The sequence below is a fragment of the Ranitomeya variabilis genome, chromosome 6 (assembly GCF_051348905.1).
Source record: "Ranitomeya variabilis isolate aRanVar5 chromosome 6, aRanVar5.hap1, whole genome shotgun sequence".
Classification (NCBI taxonomy): Eukaryota; Metazoa; Chordata; class Amphibia; order Anura; family Dendrobatidae; genus Ranitomeya; species Ranitomeya variabilis.
This window is the reverse complement of record NC_135237.1, coordinates 480033641-480052796: the sequence shown is the minus strand read 5'-3', so window position 1 is coordinate 480052796 and position 19156 is coordinate 480033641. Positions and strand designations below refer to the sequence as shown.

Below are 19156 nucleotides of genomic sequence, written 5' to 3'. Positions count from 1 at the left end.
ACAACTGATTTTGTTCCATTTCTTCTTCTGCATTATTTTTGGTCTTCCATAAATGTATATGCCCTGCGGTAACAGCTGCCAACCATGACGTACCAACACTTCCCCTGATCTGATCCGCAATACTTAATGGTGCTGCGGGTATGTCCAGGATGGTAGGCGTCTCAGTGCCGCATTGTGCTTGTGTATGGTAATATAATGCCATGTGTGTGAGCATATCCCATCAGAGAGGTGGCTTATGTGTCACATTGTCAGGACTGATCTCCTCTCTTGTAGCACGCAGCTTAGTTTTGATGTTTTCTATGAAGTAATGGGATTATTGCTATGTATTTCAGGAGGCGCTTTCATTGAGGAATTTAAAAGTTCTTTGTCCTCTCTCTTGAGAAAAAGCAGAATGTGCAGTTATCTTTATGACGCCTGAATAGCATTTATTCATGGTGACTGGACGAGAATTATAACCACGGGAAAAAATAACATACTTAAATGGTCACTGTGGTTTCAACAAACGTAGCATATGTCAATATACAAGCGAATATAAACTTTGTAATATATTTTATTAGTGAAATATACTTCTTTATCCACTTATAAGCATTTTCTCCTGCCTCCAGAACGTGGCATCCACTCTGATAAACCGCTGAAATCCATCCCTGGGTCCATGTCGGACTGCCGCATTTCACTGTTTGGTTACAGACTGCAATGACTGGAACAACTATGGGTCGTCTCACCTGAACGAAAAGTCTCATAGACATATATAAGGCTCTTATATAACCTGTGAACTGAAGATGGCCTTGGTCTAACAGACTGCCAGCCCTGTGAATTATCAGGTTACTTGGCTTACTAAACTTTCTGTAGAGAGGAGGCGGAGGAAGAGAGAGGAGCACTTGGCATAGTGAGAGTCCGGACAGATCAAACTTTAGCTTTCAACAAATGTATTACACTTCAGTGTTGGATTCACAGCCACACCGATCAGTACTGCTATATACCATTGCTGTGCAGGCAGAAAGCTGCCAATCAATAGAAGGGGGTAGGTTAGACAGACTCGTGGACTGTGTAGCAGGAGCTCTTCAATGAGAGAACTGGCAGAGCTGCAGCAGATAAGCCTGCAGCAAGAAGCCCGGTATGTGATACATCTCTTCAATCAGGATCTTTGTCCCATCTCTTTGTTGCTTTTATATGATGCAGCAAAAATCTCTTTAATAACTTCCCGACATGATACATTATAATTTGCAAGTACTTTCTGCAAATGGATGTCCCGGAAAGTGATGGTGATGATGCGTGCATAGATTCTGTGCCAGCAAAAGCGACGCCGGCAGACAACAGTCTCATGCCAGCACCAACCTTGGCTGTTTAACCCTCCAAATGGCGCGTTCAATAACAATAAGGGCATTTAGAGCAGGCTCCCTCTCTCACCCCAGTGGCCTCACCGCAACTTTAATGTGGGGTGCCGATTGTATTCATGGCAGCCATAGCTCAAATAATGACCTCCAGGTCTGCCAAGTACAGTGGCCTGTCAGACCATGCCACAAGCAGGATTGAACAGATGTTCTGTCATTGTTAGACTGACCAGTCTAATGCATTAGAAGTAATCAGATAAAAGTTTAAGTCCAGTAGAGGGACTAAGTAGAAATGAGAAAGATAACATTTCTATAAGTAATTAGAAACACACAAAATAAAGTATAAAAAAAAAAATATTACCCACAGTTGTGTGAAAGTGTTTGCCCCCTCCCTGTTTTCCTATTGTTTTGCATGTTTGTCACACTTAAATACTTCGGATCACCAATCAAATTTAAATATTAGACAAAGATAACACAAGTAACACAAAATGCAGTTTTTAAATGAAGGTCTTTATTTTTAAGGCAAAAAGAAATCCAAACCTACAGGGCCTTGTGTAAAAAAGTGATTCCCCTCCACCCCCCTGTAAAACGTAAATTAATTGTGGTTTATCACATCTTTGGGAACCTGTTCTCGATCAAGAAATCACTTAAATAGGACCTGCCTGACAAACTAAAGTAGACCAAAAGTTCCTTAACAGCTAAACATCATGCCGCGATCCAAAGAAAGTCTGGAACAAATGAGAAACAAAGCAATTGAGACCTATGAGTCTGGAAAAGGTTATAAAGCCATTTCTCAAGCTTTGGGACTCCAGCGAACCACAGTGAGAGCCAGTATCCACAAATGGTGAAAATATGGAACAGTGATGAACCTTCCTAGGAGTTGCTGGCCGACTATTACCCCAAGGTCTCAAAAGACCCCACAACAGCATCCAAAGAACTGCAGGCCTGCTTGCCACAGTTAAGGTCAATTTTCGAGACTCCACCATAAGAAAGACACTGGGCAAAAATGGCCTGCATGGCAGAGTTCCAAGACGAAAACCACTTAAGAGCAATAAGAACATAAAAGCTTGTCTCAGATTTGCCAGAAAACATCTTGATGATCCCCAAGACTTTTGGGAGAATACTCTTTGGACTGAAGAGACAAAAGTTGAACTTTTTGGAATGTGTATGTCCCATTACATCTAGCGTAGCTGTAACACAACATTTCAAAAAAGGAACATCATGCAAACAGTAAAATATGGTGGTGGTAGTGTGATGATCTGGGGCTGTTTTGCTGCTTCAGGACCTGGAAGACTTTCTGTGGTAAATGAAGCCATGAATTCTGCTGTCTACCAAAAAATCCTGAAGGAGAATGTCTGTCCATCTGTTCGTGACCTGAAGCTGAAGCTCAAGCGCTGGATTACAATGCCGCAACTGCACGTCACAGGTGTGTGTGACGTGCATGGAAGAGGGATGCCATTATATTGGAGAGAGGTGGAAGGGTTTTCTTTCAAGCACCGCATGCCTGGGAGCCTCGAAGAAATCATTAACATAAAACATAACTTCATTTCTCACGATCTACACTGCAGCTATGAGGCATACAGGCAAGACTGGTTTAATCATTCTATTACCTGTATGCCCATAGTAATAGCCCAGAATCATTCGGAGGGTGACAATTACCTTTTAAAGGGGTTTTCTATATTAAAAAAGTGGTATCCCGAACGCTAGCATTCATGTTAGATAATATCAGATAGTACTCTCCGTCCAGTACTGTCAATCGCTGATCTGGTCTTTGACGTAGACGATGTAGACAGTATGGACTGCACCATGATTGGCTGCAGTGGTGATGTCAGCTGCCAATCTATTACCGCTACAGCCAAAACATGAAGGCAGGAACAGTGGTGGAGAGCCTGCCCTGGACCCGGGGAGTGTGAGGGCAATCTGATTTTATTTTACATGAGTGCTATTGTTTAAGGACCACTTTTTAAGAGTGGAAAAACCTTTTTTGATGCTTATTTTTATTTTTATTCTAATTTTCAGCTGCGTTTTACATTACCAGCAAACCCTTTGAGATTTCAGAAATCTCATGCACACAGCTTGTTTTTGTGTTATCAGGATTTTGTGCTTTGCATGGTTTATTGCACAATGGAGCAAGTCTCTTCTTTCAGCGTTTTTCACTTATTGAATTGAATGGGTGTTGAAAAAAGGCACCAAAAACGCAGGTATCAGGTTTTGCTGTGTTTTTTGTGCCTAAGCTTGATTCTATAGAATAGGACTTTTTTTTTCGACACTAAACTGTATCTGCATGCACATGAGACAAGTCCAGCATGCAAGAAAAAAACAAGGAAAATCTGTTTTTTTTTTAAATTTTTGCAGCTTGTTTCCTGCCAAGGCATCGGGTTTTGCTGCAGAAAAAAAATGCTGAAAAAACACCAAGTGTAAACTTACCCTTAAGATCCTGTGAAATAACATATGTACTTTATTACACTTTCAGGATGCTACGCTGCCAGGCTCGTTCCATTTTATATGGACAGGACTGAAAAGCGTCATAACTGCATCACTTCTCCGTGTATTGCCATCTGTGTTTGCAGTAATTAGCTGTTTACCTATGTAAATGCTGGAGGCCTCCGCAGGTTGACAATTAAATTGCTTGTCCAAGGCAAGGAACTGGCAGCGACGCTTGTAGTTATGAATGCGTGTCCCTAATTACAACGCCAGAATGACATCTTGTAGTTAGCGGCTGCTGTTATGTAGGAGGGGAACTGGACTGTTGTCGTGTTCACCAATATATATATATATATATATATATATATATATATGTCAGGGCAAAGGAAATGTAGTGAGAATGAAACCGCTGTGAATAATTGTACAATCTACATTTACTGCCAGAACCTGAGAATCGTCCAGATGATTGATGCAGCGCCATAAAATAGTCCTCAAGTTAATGAACATGGGTTAACGGAGTGTTTGCTTGCTAGTAAGTGATGGTATATCGCGAAGTTATGCTTCATTTACTGATCGCTAGGGGTCCTACTTCTGGGACCACCACTGATTCTTCGGATGGAAGGGTGGTAGACTTGCTCTCATTGAATGCATACCCCCACGATAATGCTATCATGTACTTTGATGTGGAATACCCTGTTAACTTTTTTTTCTCTATTTGTTGAGTCCATTTATTTGGTCTTCTGTGCTTGCTTCCAAGACGCCGGCTGTGTACGCCTAGAAATAAATGAGAACAGTAAGCTTGATAAAGCCCCTAAAGCAGTTAGTCAGGTACAGAACATGGCATTGGTATCTTCTGATCTGTTCTGTTTATGGGCTTATCCAATGGGGAGGGACTTGTGTGTTCCTGGTTAGGGCCAACATTCAGCAAGGGCTGTGACTTCCGAATCCTAATCATATGTAACCTAGTCACTGTTAGGATTCTGCCCCGCTTGCTAGTTCTTGCAGTTTGTGCCGATTAGCTTCCTTTCCTGCTTCTCTCTGAACTTTCAGGTAAGTAATAATACAAGTATGCAAATTGTGACAACCACTGAAACCGGCAAGCAGAGCAGAATCCTAACAGTTGATATATTACACAAAGGATTCGGAATCCTACAGTGTTTTCCAAAAATTTGCCCTAGCACAGAAAACCTTTTTAACATTTTGGCTCAATTATTCAAGACTGGTGTTCTGTATTTCAGTCTAGATGATGCGTCCATTGGAGTAAGATGCTCCAAATTCATTATGAGGCATACTCCTCTTAATGACTGGCACACCTTTCACCTGCTGCCAAGCGCCATCTTAAGACATGTGCTTCAGTCAGGGCAGAGTTTCTGGTGGCTTCAGATGCCTACTGCGACATGTAAAAGTTTGGGCACCCCTGGTTTTGCTCTAATTGTGAATTAAGCAGGTTGAAGATAATTTTATCACGAAAAGGCCTAAAGTTAAAGATGACACATTTCCTTTGTATTTTAGGTAAAAAAAATTGTGTATCATTTTTTTTCCATCATCTTTTACATTTTAAAACTTACAAAAAGGAAAATGGGCTGATGGAAAACGCTTTTTGCAGTTAGCCAAGAGTCTTTCAATTCATCTTTGAGGGATTTTCATCCATTCTTCCTTGGAAAATTCTTCCAGTTTTGTGTGATTCCTGGGTTGTCTTGCCTCAGACTTTCTAGCCTCAGACTTTCAATGATGTTCAGATCAGGGGACTGTGAGGGCTATTGTAAAACCTTCAGCTTGTTCCTTTTGACGTGTGTTTAAGATCATTATCCATTTGTAGAAGCCATCCTCTTTTCAACTTCGGCTTTTTATTGATGGGGTTATATTTGCATCAAGAATTTGTTGAAATTTCATTGAATCCATTCTTCTCTCTACCTGTGAAATGTTCCTTGCTGGCGAAATGTTCTTTTTCTGAACATATGTGCCCTTTTTCCCCACAAATACCTTTTTGATCATTGTGGTCAAAGAGTTCTATTTTAACCTCATTGGTCCACAAGACTTGTTTCCAATATGCATCAGGCTTCTTTAGATGCTCTTTTGCATACTTCTGACTGAATTTTATGGTGAGGACCCAGGAGAGGTTTTCTAACGACTTTTCCATGATGGTCATATTTGTGTAGGTATCTCTGAACAGTCTGCTACATTTTTTGAAGGTCTTTTGCAGTCAAGCAGGGGTTTTGATTTGCCTCTCTAGCAATCCTACGAGCAGCTCCCACTGAAATTGTGCTTGGTCTTCCAGATCTTATCTTGACCTCCCCTGTTCCTATTAACTGCCATTTCTTAATTACATTTCAAACTGAGGAAAGGGCAACTTGAAAATGCTTTGCTGTCTTCTTATAGCCTTCTGCTTTGTGGGCCTCCACCATTTTCAGAGTACTAGGCAGCTGCTTAGAAGAACCCAAGGCTGCTGCTTTTTGGCACAAAGTTAGAGGAGGCTGGGTTTTTATAAAGCTGGGAAATTTGCCGCCTCACCTGGCCTTTCCCAGCGATGATAGTGAACAAGCCATAATCCTACTAGGCTAATTGAGGTCTGAAACCTTGTTCACAGTTATCTGAGCACACAAATCTCCAAAGGTGCCCAAACTTTTGCATCTGCGTATTTTCCTTTTTGTAGTTTTGAAAGCGTTAAAGATGAAAATATATGTTTTTTTACGTAAAATACAAAGGAAATGTGTCATCTTTAACTTGCTTAACTGTTCATAATAACAGTACTTTTGACCAGGGGTGCCCAAACTTTTACATGCCACTGTATGTCTTTTATTGCAGACAGAGTGGTGGGTGAAGACTTCTTCTGCAGCTGTCTCTCAGCCAGATAATGAGAACGAAGGGAGACAGATGTAAAATTACAAAGACCCAACAAATTATTTTATGTATTTCTCAGTTTTGATTGCAATATGAGACAGAATATGATCATAGACACGGGGAGTAAAAGGAAGTAATTGATGTTTTCTTCACTATTTTAATGTTTCTTTAAAAGGGTTGTCTGGGCAAAATAAAACTTTGCCCAGGGGACAGGAAATGAAAAAATAATAAATTCAGTCATACTCACCAGCATCCAACTAGATACAGCACAGGCTTCTCTATGGTCTGAGCAGGGACAGGAAGCGGTAATGTTATAGCTCCAGCAGCCTCCGGACCACTGCGGACTGTGATTGGCTGCAGTGGTCAATTGGCTTTAAGCCACATTCATCACATGATTTATGAGAATACACTGCTCAAAGCCAGTTGACCACTGCAGGCAAACACAGGTGGTAGAATGGTGGCATCTCCGCATCCTGTGTTTTCGCAGACCTTGGAGCAGCCTGAGCAGGATCCAGGTTATGCCAGTAGCTTAGTATGACCGAGTTTGGTATTTTTTTTTTTTACATATCCTGTTATCTGGCAAAATGTTATTTCGCCCTGACCACCCCTCAACAGTCCAAACCGTTATCATTGTATTGTATAGATTTTAAAGCAATTGTCCAGCAAATCACAGGACGAGATATGTAGAAAAAATTAATCTGCACAAGATATGATAACGTGCTGATATTGGGGGTCCATCTGCTGTTGGACCTGCACCATTCAGCTGAACAGGGGATTTTCATCCTGGTTACAAAATGGAGCATCAGGTTGCATGCCTGACCACCAACTCCATTCATTCTCCCTGGGGCTGTCGGGACATGCTGGGTGCAGTGCTGGGCTGCCCCATAGAAAATGAATGGAAAAGCTGTCGAGAGTGTGCACTGCCGCTCCGTTACAGTGGGAATAAAGGTCCTTTGTTATGCAGGTCGGTGCGGGTTCCTGCAGTCGGACCTCACTGATCAACAAGTTGTCACCTAAGCTGCGGATAGGTGACGACTTCTTTATACTGGACAATCCCTTTTAAAAATTACCAAATTCCAGTAAGGAGTTATGACATTTAGTTACCCAGTATGGTGGTACCTAGTGGTGTTACTGTACATCAATGAGCTAAGTGCTAGTGGTAACACATGCTCAGGCACTCTCCCCACAGAGGGATCTTTGCATAGTGACCTTTCCTTCATTATAAAGCAGCCTATGATACCACTTTCTGCACTGATGTCAAGGAAGGAGCAGAGCCTCTGCAGTAGCATGGCATTATACTTGAGAAGACTGTAAAAAGGATTGTATTTTCAGATGCCAGAGGGGGAAGGAGGCTGATTCTGTCTTGAGTCCATACGCAGCAGCATCAGGGAAATACAATGAAGCAAAAATGAATAGTTGTCACATTGTAGTAAAGTTTGTTGTTTTGTCATTTTGCTGGTCGAACAATCACATTCATGTACATACGCCATCCCAGTACTATAGAGATGATGGATAAATGGGCAGGGCTGTGCACACACCACACTGCAGCTGTTCGTCAGCACTCACTTTGCCTGTTGAGTAGGTTAGCGTGTTAACATTACCTTGATATTAGAATATCAGTATTGGTACTGGCCGTATTGCCGCTTTTACAGGCAGGTGTGAGCCTGGTAAATGAACATTACACAATGGCGCGTTCTATAGACAGACCGCAATAAGTAGAAAGCGTGACTGCATATGTGTGCGAAAGTCAGAGCCGTCTGTCGTGCCGGCTGTGCCATGTGGTTCTCCTGCGGCTTACTTTCCTTTCCACTTTCAGGTGGATTGTAGACATGGAAGGAGCGCCCGGGACGCTGTACGAAGGAGAGAAGTTTCAGCTTTTATTTAAGTTCAGCAGTCGATATCCTTTTGATTCTCCTCAGGTAAAGATGTACATGACGTGATGGAAACCTGTGTGGGGATTTTATGCTGCCCCTCTATATTTCTCTGGCTTCATACAGTAGTGCTGTGGAATTGTTTTTGTAGGATAATGCAACATTCACAAAGGATATCCCACATACAATGTTTAGAAGGCGAGCCCCCAGTGCGAGTGGAGCGCTAGTGCTTCTCTTTGATTAGCCGGCCTGGCGCGGCCTCACGCCACAACACTGCTCCAGGCTGGCTAATCAAGAGGATCTATGGATGCAGTATGTGGGTTACAGGGCTCCTGGCCAGGGGCCACCGAGTACTGATCTGGCCACCATCTTATAGCGCACAGGCATGACCACCACGTCATTACCGCCTATGGCAGCAGCGGTCAGAAACCATAGGTATGAATGAAGCTAGTGCTTCAGTCACACAGGGGACTCGGGAACCCCCGTCTAAGGGATATTAGAATTAATTTACATTCTTAAAGGGGAACAAAAGTTCATTTGAATCAATAGATCTTGGAATAATAAGTTCCACAATTGGATGTGTTTAAATAAAGTGTCCCTGTGCCGAGATAATCTTATAAATGTGCCCCTGTACTGTGTATTAGCTGTTCATACCACATCTCCTGTGCAGGGGAGGAAGCAATAGAGAGTACATAGACATTACGGCATGGGACCACCGCTGTTTCTTTCTTTCAGGTAAAACATTGTATAAAAACAGACAGGGAAATGTTTTACCTCACAAAAAGAATCAGTTATACTTTATTTTATGTCCTCCCCTGCCCAAGAGCTGTGGTATGATGAGACCATGTCCCTGTACGGTCAGACACAGCCATTACACAGTACATAGCAGGGGCACATTTGTAAGATTCTCAGCACAGGAACATTTTTTTTTTTTTTTTTTTTAAGTCAGATCGGTCCCCAGGTTTTCCTAGCCATTTCAGAAAAGCCCCAGAGTTCAGTGTGCTGAGGCGACCATGCTGTGGGACTAACAGCGGCCCCAGCGCTCTCTGCTGTCACTCTATGCTGTCAGGTATACCGAGCGGAGCCGCCTGTACAATGCGCATGTCCCTCTTTCTGCTGCTTCACTGTTGGTGCATCCTGCAGTGGTGACAAGTGGCAGAGGACAGAGCTCAGGTCATGGGTGCACTGCTGGGCACTGTGCTCATGTGATGGGACACTCGTGTGGTGCTTTTCCACCCATAATCCCTCTGAATATGATGCCATGTGCACATACCTGTAGTGTTATTTCAAAATTCAGTCACTCGGTGGAAACCATCCAACTTCTGAATTTCATCTCTGTTCTGTCATAGAACCAGAAAAACGTAGTTGTGCTGAGTCCATCATGTGGCAGTAGTTATGGCACCTGACAAATCCATAGACATTTAATGAGGTCCGTCCTGCTCTGTCTGGTGTCCATGGGCTGAGGGGGACTACTGTCACTGTCACACTGGAATATTACATAGGGGAGGACTCTGCTTTGTAGTCAGGATCAGGAGGACATTTAACTCTGTTTGCAGCCAAATATCTTGAACTTTGTCCCACATTTTCATTGCAGGTCATGTTCACTGGTGATAATATCCCTGTCCATCCTCATGTTTATAGCAACGGTCATATCTGTCTATCAATTTTAACGGAAGATTGGTCTCCTGCGCTGTCCGTGCAATCTGTCTGTCTTAGTATAATCAGCATGCTGTCCAGCTGCAAAGAAAAGGTACCATGGGGCTTTCCTTCTGGCTACAAAGTGTAGTTTGGAGTCAAGATATTATATATATATATATATATATATATATATATATATATATATATATATATATATGTATATATATATATATATATATATGTATATATATATATATATATATATATATATATATATACACATACCCACATATATATATACACACACACACACACACACACACACACACACACACACACACACACACACACACACACACACACACACACAGTACAGACCAACAGTTTGGACACACCTTCTCATTTAAAGGTTTTTCTGTATTTTCATGACTATGAAAATTGTACATTCACACTGAAGGCATCAAAACTATGAATTAACACATGTGGAATTATATACTTAACAAAAAAGTGTGAAACAACTGAAATTATGTCTTATATTCTAGGTTCTTCAAAGTAGCCACCTTTTGCTTTGATGACTGCTTTGCACACTCTTGGCATTCTCTTGATGAGCTTCAAGAGGTAGTCACCGGGAATGGTCTTCCAACAATCTTGAAGGAGTTCCCAGAGATGCTTAGCACTTGTTGGCCCTTGTGCCTTCACTCTGCGGTCCAGCTCACCCCAAACCGTCTCGATTGGGTTCAGGTCTGGTGACTGTGGAGGCCAGGTCATCTGGCGTAGCACCCCATTACTCTCCTTCTTGGTCAAATAGCCCTTACACAGCCTGGAGGTGTGTTTGGGGTCATTGTCCTGTTGAAAAATAAATGATGGTCCAACTAAACGCAAACCGGATGGAATAGCTGCAAGATGCTGTGGTAGCCATGCTGGTTCAGTATACCTTCAATTTTGAATAAATTCCAAACAGTGTCACCAGCAAAGCACCCCCACACCATCACACCTCCTCCTCCATGCTTCACTGTAGGAACCAGGCATGTAGAGTACATCCGTTCACCTTTTCTGCGTTGCACAAAGACACGGTGATTGGAACCAAAGATCTCAAATTTGGACTCATCAGACCAAAGCACAGATTTCCACTGGTCTAATGTCCATTCCTTGTGTTCTTTAGCCCAAACAAGTCTCTTCTGCTTGTTGCCTGTCCTTAGTAGTGGTTTCCTAGCAGCTATTTTACCATGAAGGCCTGCTGCACAAAGTCTCCTCTTAACATTTGTTGTAGAAATGTGTCTGCTGCTAGAACTCTGTGTGGCATTGACCTGGTCTCTAATCTGAGCTGCTGTTAACCTGCGATTTCTGAGGCTGCTGACTCGGATAAACTTATCCACAGAAGCAGAGGTGACTCTGGGTCTTCCTTTCCTGGGGCGGTCCTCATGTGAGCCAGTTTCTTTGTAGCGCTTGATGGTTTTTGCCACTGCACTTGGGGACACTTTCAAAGTTTTCCCAAATTTTCGGACTGACTGACCTTCATTTCTAATGTATAATGTAAGTAATGATGGCCACTTATTTTTCTTTACTTTGCTGCTTTTTTCTTGCCATAATACAAATTCTAACAGTCTATTCAGTAGGACTATCAGCTGTGTATCCACCAGACTTCTGCACAACACAACTGATGGTCCCAACCCCGTTTATAAGGCAAGAAATACCACTTATTAAACCTGACAGGGCACACCTGTGAAGTGAAAACCATTCCCGGTGACTACCTCTTGAAGCTCATCAAGAGAATGCCAAGAGTGTGCAAAACTGTCATCAAAGCAAAAGGTGGCTGCTTTGAAGAACCTAGAATATAAGACATGTTTTCAATTGCTTCAAACTTTTTTGTAAAGTATATAATTCCACATGTGTTAATTCATAGTTTTGATGCCTTCAGTGTGAATGTACAATTTCCAGTCATGAAAATACAGAAAAATCTTTAAATGAGAAGGTGTGTCCAAACTTATTTTGGTCTGTACTGTCTGTCTATCTATCTATCTATCTATCTATCTATCTATCTATCTATCTATCTATCTATCTATCTATCTATCTATCTAATGTGCTTCTCCCTAAATTAGAATAGTATCAAAAAGTTAATTTATTTCAGTTCTTCACAGAGAGTGATACTCATATATTATATATATATTGTCATTACAAACAGAGAGATCTATTTCATGGGTTTATTTCTGTTAATGTTGATGATTATGGCTTACTCAAATGAAAACCCAAATCCTGAGGCCTTATCCTCTATTTTACATAGGAGTCCTAGCTTATCGCATGCGTCTTGTTATATTTCTGCTGATATTAATAAGTTCAGTTTCCAAATATTCTCATGAGCATATCCAAAAAGTTTGTCCAGACTATCCGAGGTTCCTCAACCAAAGTGGTCAGTAGGTCTGAATTGTTGCTTTTAGCTATTTATATTGTTTTTTTTTTTTTTTCCTTTTTTCTTCTTGTTTTCAGAGACGACCTCCAGATAACTCATTTTATGTAAGAACGTGCAACAAAAATCCAAAGAAGACAAAATGGTGGTATCACGGTAAGAGTGTAAGGCATTGCATAGTTACATACTTAGGAAACTAGTGGTTGGTCTACTTAACGGTCGCTCTGTGGGTCAGTCCATCTATACTTCTACATTTTTCTGTTAAAAATGTATTCCCATATTGCCCATTCTGATAAAATCCATAAATATTTGCAACATAAGGGTTTTCTATAATAAATTGGGCTGTGTCAGCTACACTCATTGCTAGCAGGTAAATGAGACCAAGCATGCAGCCTGCCTCGTAAATTGCATTAGTGGTAGAGTTGTCTCTGACATCAGACGCCACCACTCTAACCAGACCATTTATTGAAGGTGCAGCTGCCCATGCTCTTATGAAGTGGAGACCTCCGAGGTAGGCCGCACAGACTCATTGAATGGCACCTTTAAGTAACTGAAGCATATAGCATGTATATTTGTCCTCTGGGAGTAGAAAGTCTGCGCCTCAGGAGCTTCTCAGGGTGGTTTCCATGGCTGAGCAGCATACACAAGCCTGACATCAGGAATAAAGCACAAAGCTGCAGTAGTGAAAATGTGGAGTTAATGAGTAACTGTGGTTCCTGGTGACTTTACAGAATAAGCCATCTTGTGTGTGTGCATGAGAAGTGTCTCTATTTCTGATCATTACTTGTATCCTGCCATCAGACACCGCACACAAACTTAAACCTGTGTCTACATACAGATACCTGAAAAATGACTGACTGGCAAATAAAGTATCCTAGGGTGTACCAAATCAATGATACGCTCCTCAATATCGATATTGCATTACCAAGAATAGACATATTTAATAATGATCTGTAAATGATGAAAAAATGGAAATAAAACATCTCCGTTTATTCAGTATCAAGAATGAGCACCACACGGATGCGGTTAATAATGGTTGTCTGGGGAATGTTTTACCACGATGAATGCAGTTGGGCAGCAAATACTAATCAAGATCCTCTGCTGACAGCCTCCTTTGCATTTGCCGACTAACGGTGACCCAGATGTGCTCTATGGGAGACAAGTCTGGAGACGCTGCAGGCAAAGGTAGCACGTTTAGGGCACGCAGGGTGCTCACAGTATCAAGAGTAACATGCTGCCTGGTGCCATGTGTACAAGAACTCTTGGGATGCTGGCACTACTGGTTACACAAGTAAATTCATCTATTGCCAAGCTTTTGGTGTACTTGGACTGGAGACTAGAGGGGCTCAGCCACTTCACTGTCCCCTTCTTCAGGCAAATCAGACATCCAGAGTAAGTGAGAGCAGCTGCAGCTCTCTCCCTCCAGATGTCATTTACTTCTAAAGGAGGGAGTAGTAAAGTGGCCACCAAGATCACTTGACACGTAATGTCATGTGATCCCTGGGAGAGCCAGCATTGACACCGCTGGAACGGCGCTGACAGCAGAGGCGAGTATAGGTGTCATTATTTTATTTGGAGGAAACAGTGATTGAGAAGTGGTTGTCCAAGTAGTGGACACTCCTTCAAGACTGAAATATACATATATACAGTGTGCTCTGCAAAAAAAATAAAATAATAATAATTCAGGGAGTTTACACTTTACACAGATGTCTATGTTCACATGTGCGTTCATTAAAATGATGCCAAACCCGATAACTGGAGAGAGTAATTTCTGGATGATAGAAATCTGCTCCATCTGTCAGACATGTATTAGACGTGGTCCTCTAGTGCAAATGATCAGGTTGTGGTTTTTGTGTGTTGCGAGTATTTGGTGACGCCACGATCAGAATGCTGCTAAATATCTGGATGATGGTGTTAATATATGGCCTTATATAGGTGCAGGTCGTTTGTTGGTTGAGCAACTGCTCCTCTTCTTACTTCTTTCCTGGAAAAAGACCCCCATAGGTGACAATCAGAGTTAGTATGCACAGTGATGAGGGAAGCAATAACTTGAGTAGTCCTTGTTACCTCCCGGAAGTCATGCACAGTAAGGCTTAGTTCACATGTCCAGGTATCACTCATTAGAATGGATCCAGTAACAATCCGTTGACAAAAAAGTTGTGTAGACACAACTTTTTTTGTCCAGCTGAAAAAAAAAGGATTTCAACTGGATCTTGTAAAATTGAATTCTGATTTTCTTTCATTTGAAAAGGATCCGTTTTTTGTTTACTGGATCACTTTCAAATGAAAGAAAACGGATGCAATATCTGGGGTGAATATGGGCCAGAGCCACAATCCTAGACTTGTTTCCAACCCAGCCATAGATCCAGCAAGAAGTGTGGCCACTAGTAGGCAGGACGTATCTCGGGAGTCCTTGGCTAAGGATTTGCTGTCCTGCAAAGACGTCTGAGATACATCCTTAGGGAGTGGAGTAAATGGAGAGTTGCCTGATTAGTAGTACACTGCAATGACTTCTGACGTATATGTAATGTTTATGTTTTTGTTTTCTTGTTTTTCTTTTTTCTCCTAAAGATGATACATGTTGATGTCAGCCCAAGTCCCTCTAGAAGATTAATCCTGCTGAAAATCAAGCACTTTGATCCTTCAAGTCTTTGAACTTTTACCTTTAACAAGAGGTGACTGAATTAAAAGAAGACTTCTCCCTTTTTACTGCATTTTTACTAGTGTGCATTGTGGCGCATGTTGACAGCTGTTTGGGCACATGCGGCTGACATGCTTTGTTAGTCATACTGGAGAAACGCAGGCGTCAGGATGAAAGTCCATGTTACTTTTCTCTTATGCTTTCCGAGATTTCCCAGGTCCTCATGTATTGTGCAATAACAGTTCTAGATGCATGATAGGGCCTCCTGGATGTGTAACCAAATGCATTGGGATATGAAGGAACACTTCCATTCCTTCGCCAGCCGTGACATCGGGATACTATGCACTGTGATTCGAACAATGGCAGCATGGCTCCTCATGCTTAACCCGAAGGACTGCGAAACAGGAACTGTGTATATTTATTATCTTGTTTCCTTTATGTGAATGTCTTCTGATGGGCGCAATGGACATGTACAAAAGGCTCAACCCCAGGCGGTAACATACGTAAGCTGTACATAGCTACTGATAGTATAGAGGAGAGTGTGCGTGATGCGCTAGGCTGTAGGCAAAGTGTATTCTGCCTATAAAACACTGAGGCGGCTGTTTTGTTAGCGTGGACTCATTCCATAGTTCATATTGCAATTTACTATCTGGACTAGTGACATCACTAAAGTGCCTCATACCTTAGTGAGGTCAAAAGCATCGTTCTCTGAAAATGTCAGGAATACCTACAAAGTAGCTGCCCCCCGCGTCGGTGGTGGGTACACTTGAATCAGGGCTTTATATCAGAAGGGGTGGTGATCTGAATGTGCTGCAGTCTTTCCATAAGCCTGTATTTTCTGCTCATCTGAAGCGCCCAATTTTACTTTTTTTTTTTTTTTGCGATTGGCGTGGACCCTGCTAAGTCTCATTTATTTATGTTGGGGAAAAAATTATATTTTGTTGCTTTTTTTTTCCGTGTTGTAAGTCATGTTTAATTAATACAAAACTTTACGTAGACCAAGACGGAGAAACTATGTTATATATATTCTATAAAGTCTCCCTAGATGTGGTCACCAATGGCATCCACAAATTAGTACGGGAAAAATGATCAGTTGTTCCATACATTTATGTACATTATTTCTTTAGGGGAAAGTTTGGTACTCATCGCGCCTCCTGGAACCCATTAATTGCCGATTATCGAGCACGAGTTGTTGACAGTCCTCTTCCTCCAGAGCTTAAAGGGATATTCAAGCCTCATTGCCCTTCCCCGCACTGCTAAACAAAAGATGAATTGTCAAATACAATCAATTGCCCCAAGTTATCCACGAATTTGTCCCACCAAAAAAAACCCAAAAATCCTCCCAAATTACTTTTTTTGCCGGTCACCACTCGCTAAGTTCTCCAACAGTTCTGTCTTGCTCAGGACAAACGTACAGTCTCGATCCGCCAGTCGTCTATAGCCCATACCTTCCTTTGGATGGTACGAGAGCGCCTGCACAGTTTACTGCCGTCCCTCGCACAGGGATCCGGGAGGAGACACAGAGAACTTGTGGGAAATGTAGTTTATCAGAAGCATCGGCAGTCGGAAGTAGGACCGACCGCAGAGGGTAAGTTAGTAGGGTGCAGGGATTTTTGGGAAAAACAAAACTATGACTTTAGGAATTTTGAGGGAGGTTATCCCCATAGAGCTATATATATTTTCTTTTAATCCCTGTTGTTTCTTCCTGAAGTAATTCTGTTACTTGTGGACTGCTGGGGTTATAATGGTGTACCAGAATCTGTACGATATTGGCAGAAGAGCCACAGGTTAATTCACCTGTCTCGTAACTTTCTTTTTATTGCGTTTGTTTTTCCACCTGATATTTAGTATCAGCGAAGGTAAAAGCTTTGGCTTTATTTCAGGCATGCAAGTCGTGTCACAGAATGTGTTGTACGTTTGATTTTTCATCGAGCATGTAGCTCTGTTCATTTGTTAAAGGGGTTTTCCTACAATACAAAGTTAGGGTCGCTAGTTCCGATTGCTGGTGGTATGGAGAATGTCAATGTATAGTGGGGGGTCGGAGGGCGCAGAGGCTTCCACTGAGCGTAACATAGAAAAAAAAGACTAAGTACTTTGAACTGGTGATGAATTAATTTTTTTTTTATTTTTTTTTTTTAGTGAGCTTTTGGGTTTTACAGGTTTATATAAAATTCATATAAATAAAGACTCATCCCTATATGCAAACTGTGCGGTCTCGGACAACCCTTTCTCAAATACTATATTAAACATTGCACATCCAATTCTGCTGTTTCAACGATGTCTGCGACAGATCTCCCAGAGCTCGAGTGACATTATGGCACCTGAGCCCTGCAGGCAATCAGCGGCCGCTAATCAGTTTCAATTCTCACACTTCTGTTTGAAGTCTGTTCAGGTTTGTTCAAAGGAAGTGTGAGTGAAGCAGCCCACTAACGATCGTTGATTGGCTGCAGCGCTTGCGTGGCATAACAATGTCACACCAGCCCTGGGAGACCTGGTGCTGATATCACTGGAACAGCGACGTTATAGGGGTGACTTTGCTATCTTTATTTTACCCTGGTGAATATAGCATTTAAAGGGAACCTGTCACCCCCAAAATTGAAGGTGAGCTAAGTCCACCAGCATCAGGGGCTTATCTACAGCATTCTGTAATGCTGTAGATAAGCCCCCGATGTATCCTGAAAGATGAGAATAAGAGGTTAGATAAAAATCTTTATTTATATAGCGCCAACATATTCCGCAGCGCTTTACAGTTTAACAGTTTAGATTATACTCACCCTGGGGCGGTCCCGCTGCGGTCCGGTCCGATGGGCATCGCAGTCCGGTCCGGGGCCTCCCATCTTCTTACGATGACGTCCTCTTGTTTTCACGCTGTGGCTCTGGCGCAGGCGTACTTTGCCTGCCCTGTTGAGGGCAGAGCACAGTACTGCAGTGCGCAGGCGCCGGGAAAGGTCAGAGAGGCCCCAGCGCCTGCGCACTGCAGTACTTTGCTCTGCCCTCAACAGGGCAGAGAATTACGCCTGCACCAGAGCCGCAGCGAGAAGACGAGAAGAAGACATCGTCGTAAGAAGATGGGAGGCCCCGGACCGGACCGCCCGCCCAGGTGAGTATAATCTAACCTCTCTTTCTCATTTTTCAGGATACATCAGGGGCTTATCTACAGCATTACAGAATGCTGTAGATAAGCCCCTGATGCCGGTGGGCTTACCTCATCTTCGATTTTGGGGGTGACAGGTTCCCTTTAAGAGGGAGTTATCTGAGTATTAGACAACCCCTTTAACAGAGGCCATCTTTACAGAGGATTATCTGAGGGTGGTCCTACTGCTGTGACCACATTGATTAGCTTTCATAGGTGGGTAAAGTGCGTTATCACTATAACTCCTTATAAGCCTTGTGTTTTCTGCTTGAACAGACCCTTTGAGGCTTTAATGGGGGGTGTAGACAACCCTCACAGTTTTATTTTTTAATACAGACTCAGAGAACCCCTTTAACGGACACTTACTTGAAGGACCCCAGAATGTTACACATATAGTGTATAATTAGTTACCCTGTATTATAGAAAACACATTTATTTTCTTTTATGCTTATAAATTGGGATTTTAACACTGTGACCGGTTCTTGAATTGACCTTTAAGATCCTGAGCAGCAATTAAACCTTTGCCGGAAGGATGCAGAACGGAGTTGGCAACTTTGTCTGCAACAGACAAAACATTTCTTTACTATCCTATCATTCTGTTCTGAGTTTAATGGATTATTCTTGGTAAAATAAATCCCTTTTCTTTATCTTATTGTTTGTGTCATTAATATTCATTTCCTCAATTTATCCATTAGATATAGCTATACATCAAATTTAGGACAAGCCTGGTAGTTGTACAGAGACTGAGAGCAATAAACAACCATTTGCTAATATGATTTGATGAGTAAAATAACAAACTAACCTAAAAAATAATTAAAAAATGGAGCTCCGGAGATTGTTCATATGCTTTTTTTTATATGCATTCATAAGATA

At 42.0% G+C, this 19156-nt stretch overlaps 1 protein-coding gene across 2 annotated transcripts in view; it reads left to right on the top strand.

The window, feature by feature from the left end:
- UBE2W (ubiquitin conjugating enzyme E2 W) overlaps positions 1 to 16099 on the top strand; it is a 34636-nt gene extending 18537 nt beyond the window's left edge. For both annotated transcript variants that reach the window (XM_077270655.1, XM_077270657.1), the window contains 4 exons: positions 8413 to 8515; positions 10062 to 10217; positions 12590 to 12665; positions 15081 to 16099. In XM_077270655.1, the coding sequence (XP_077126770.1) occupies positions 8413 to 8515; positions 10062 to 10217; positions 12590 to 12665; positions 15081 to 15094 (349 nt within the window). In that variant the 3' untranslated portion in view covers positions 15095 to 16099. The remainder of the gene's footprint in view (positions 1 to 8412; positions 8516 to 10061; positions 10218 to 12589; positions 12666 to 15080) is intronic.
- Positions 16100 to 19156: the final 3057 nt, after the last annotated feature.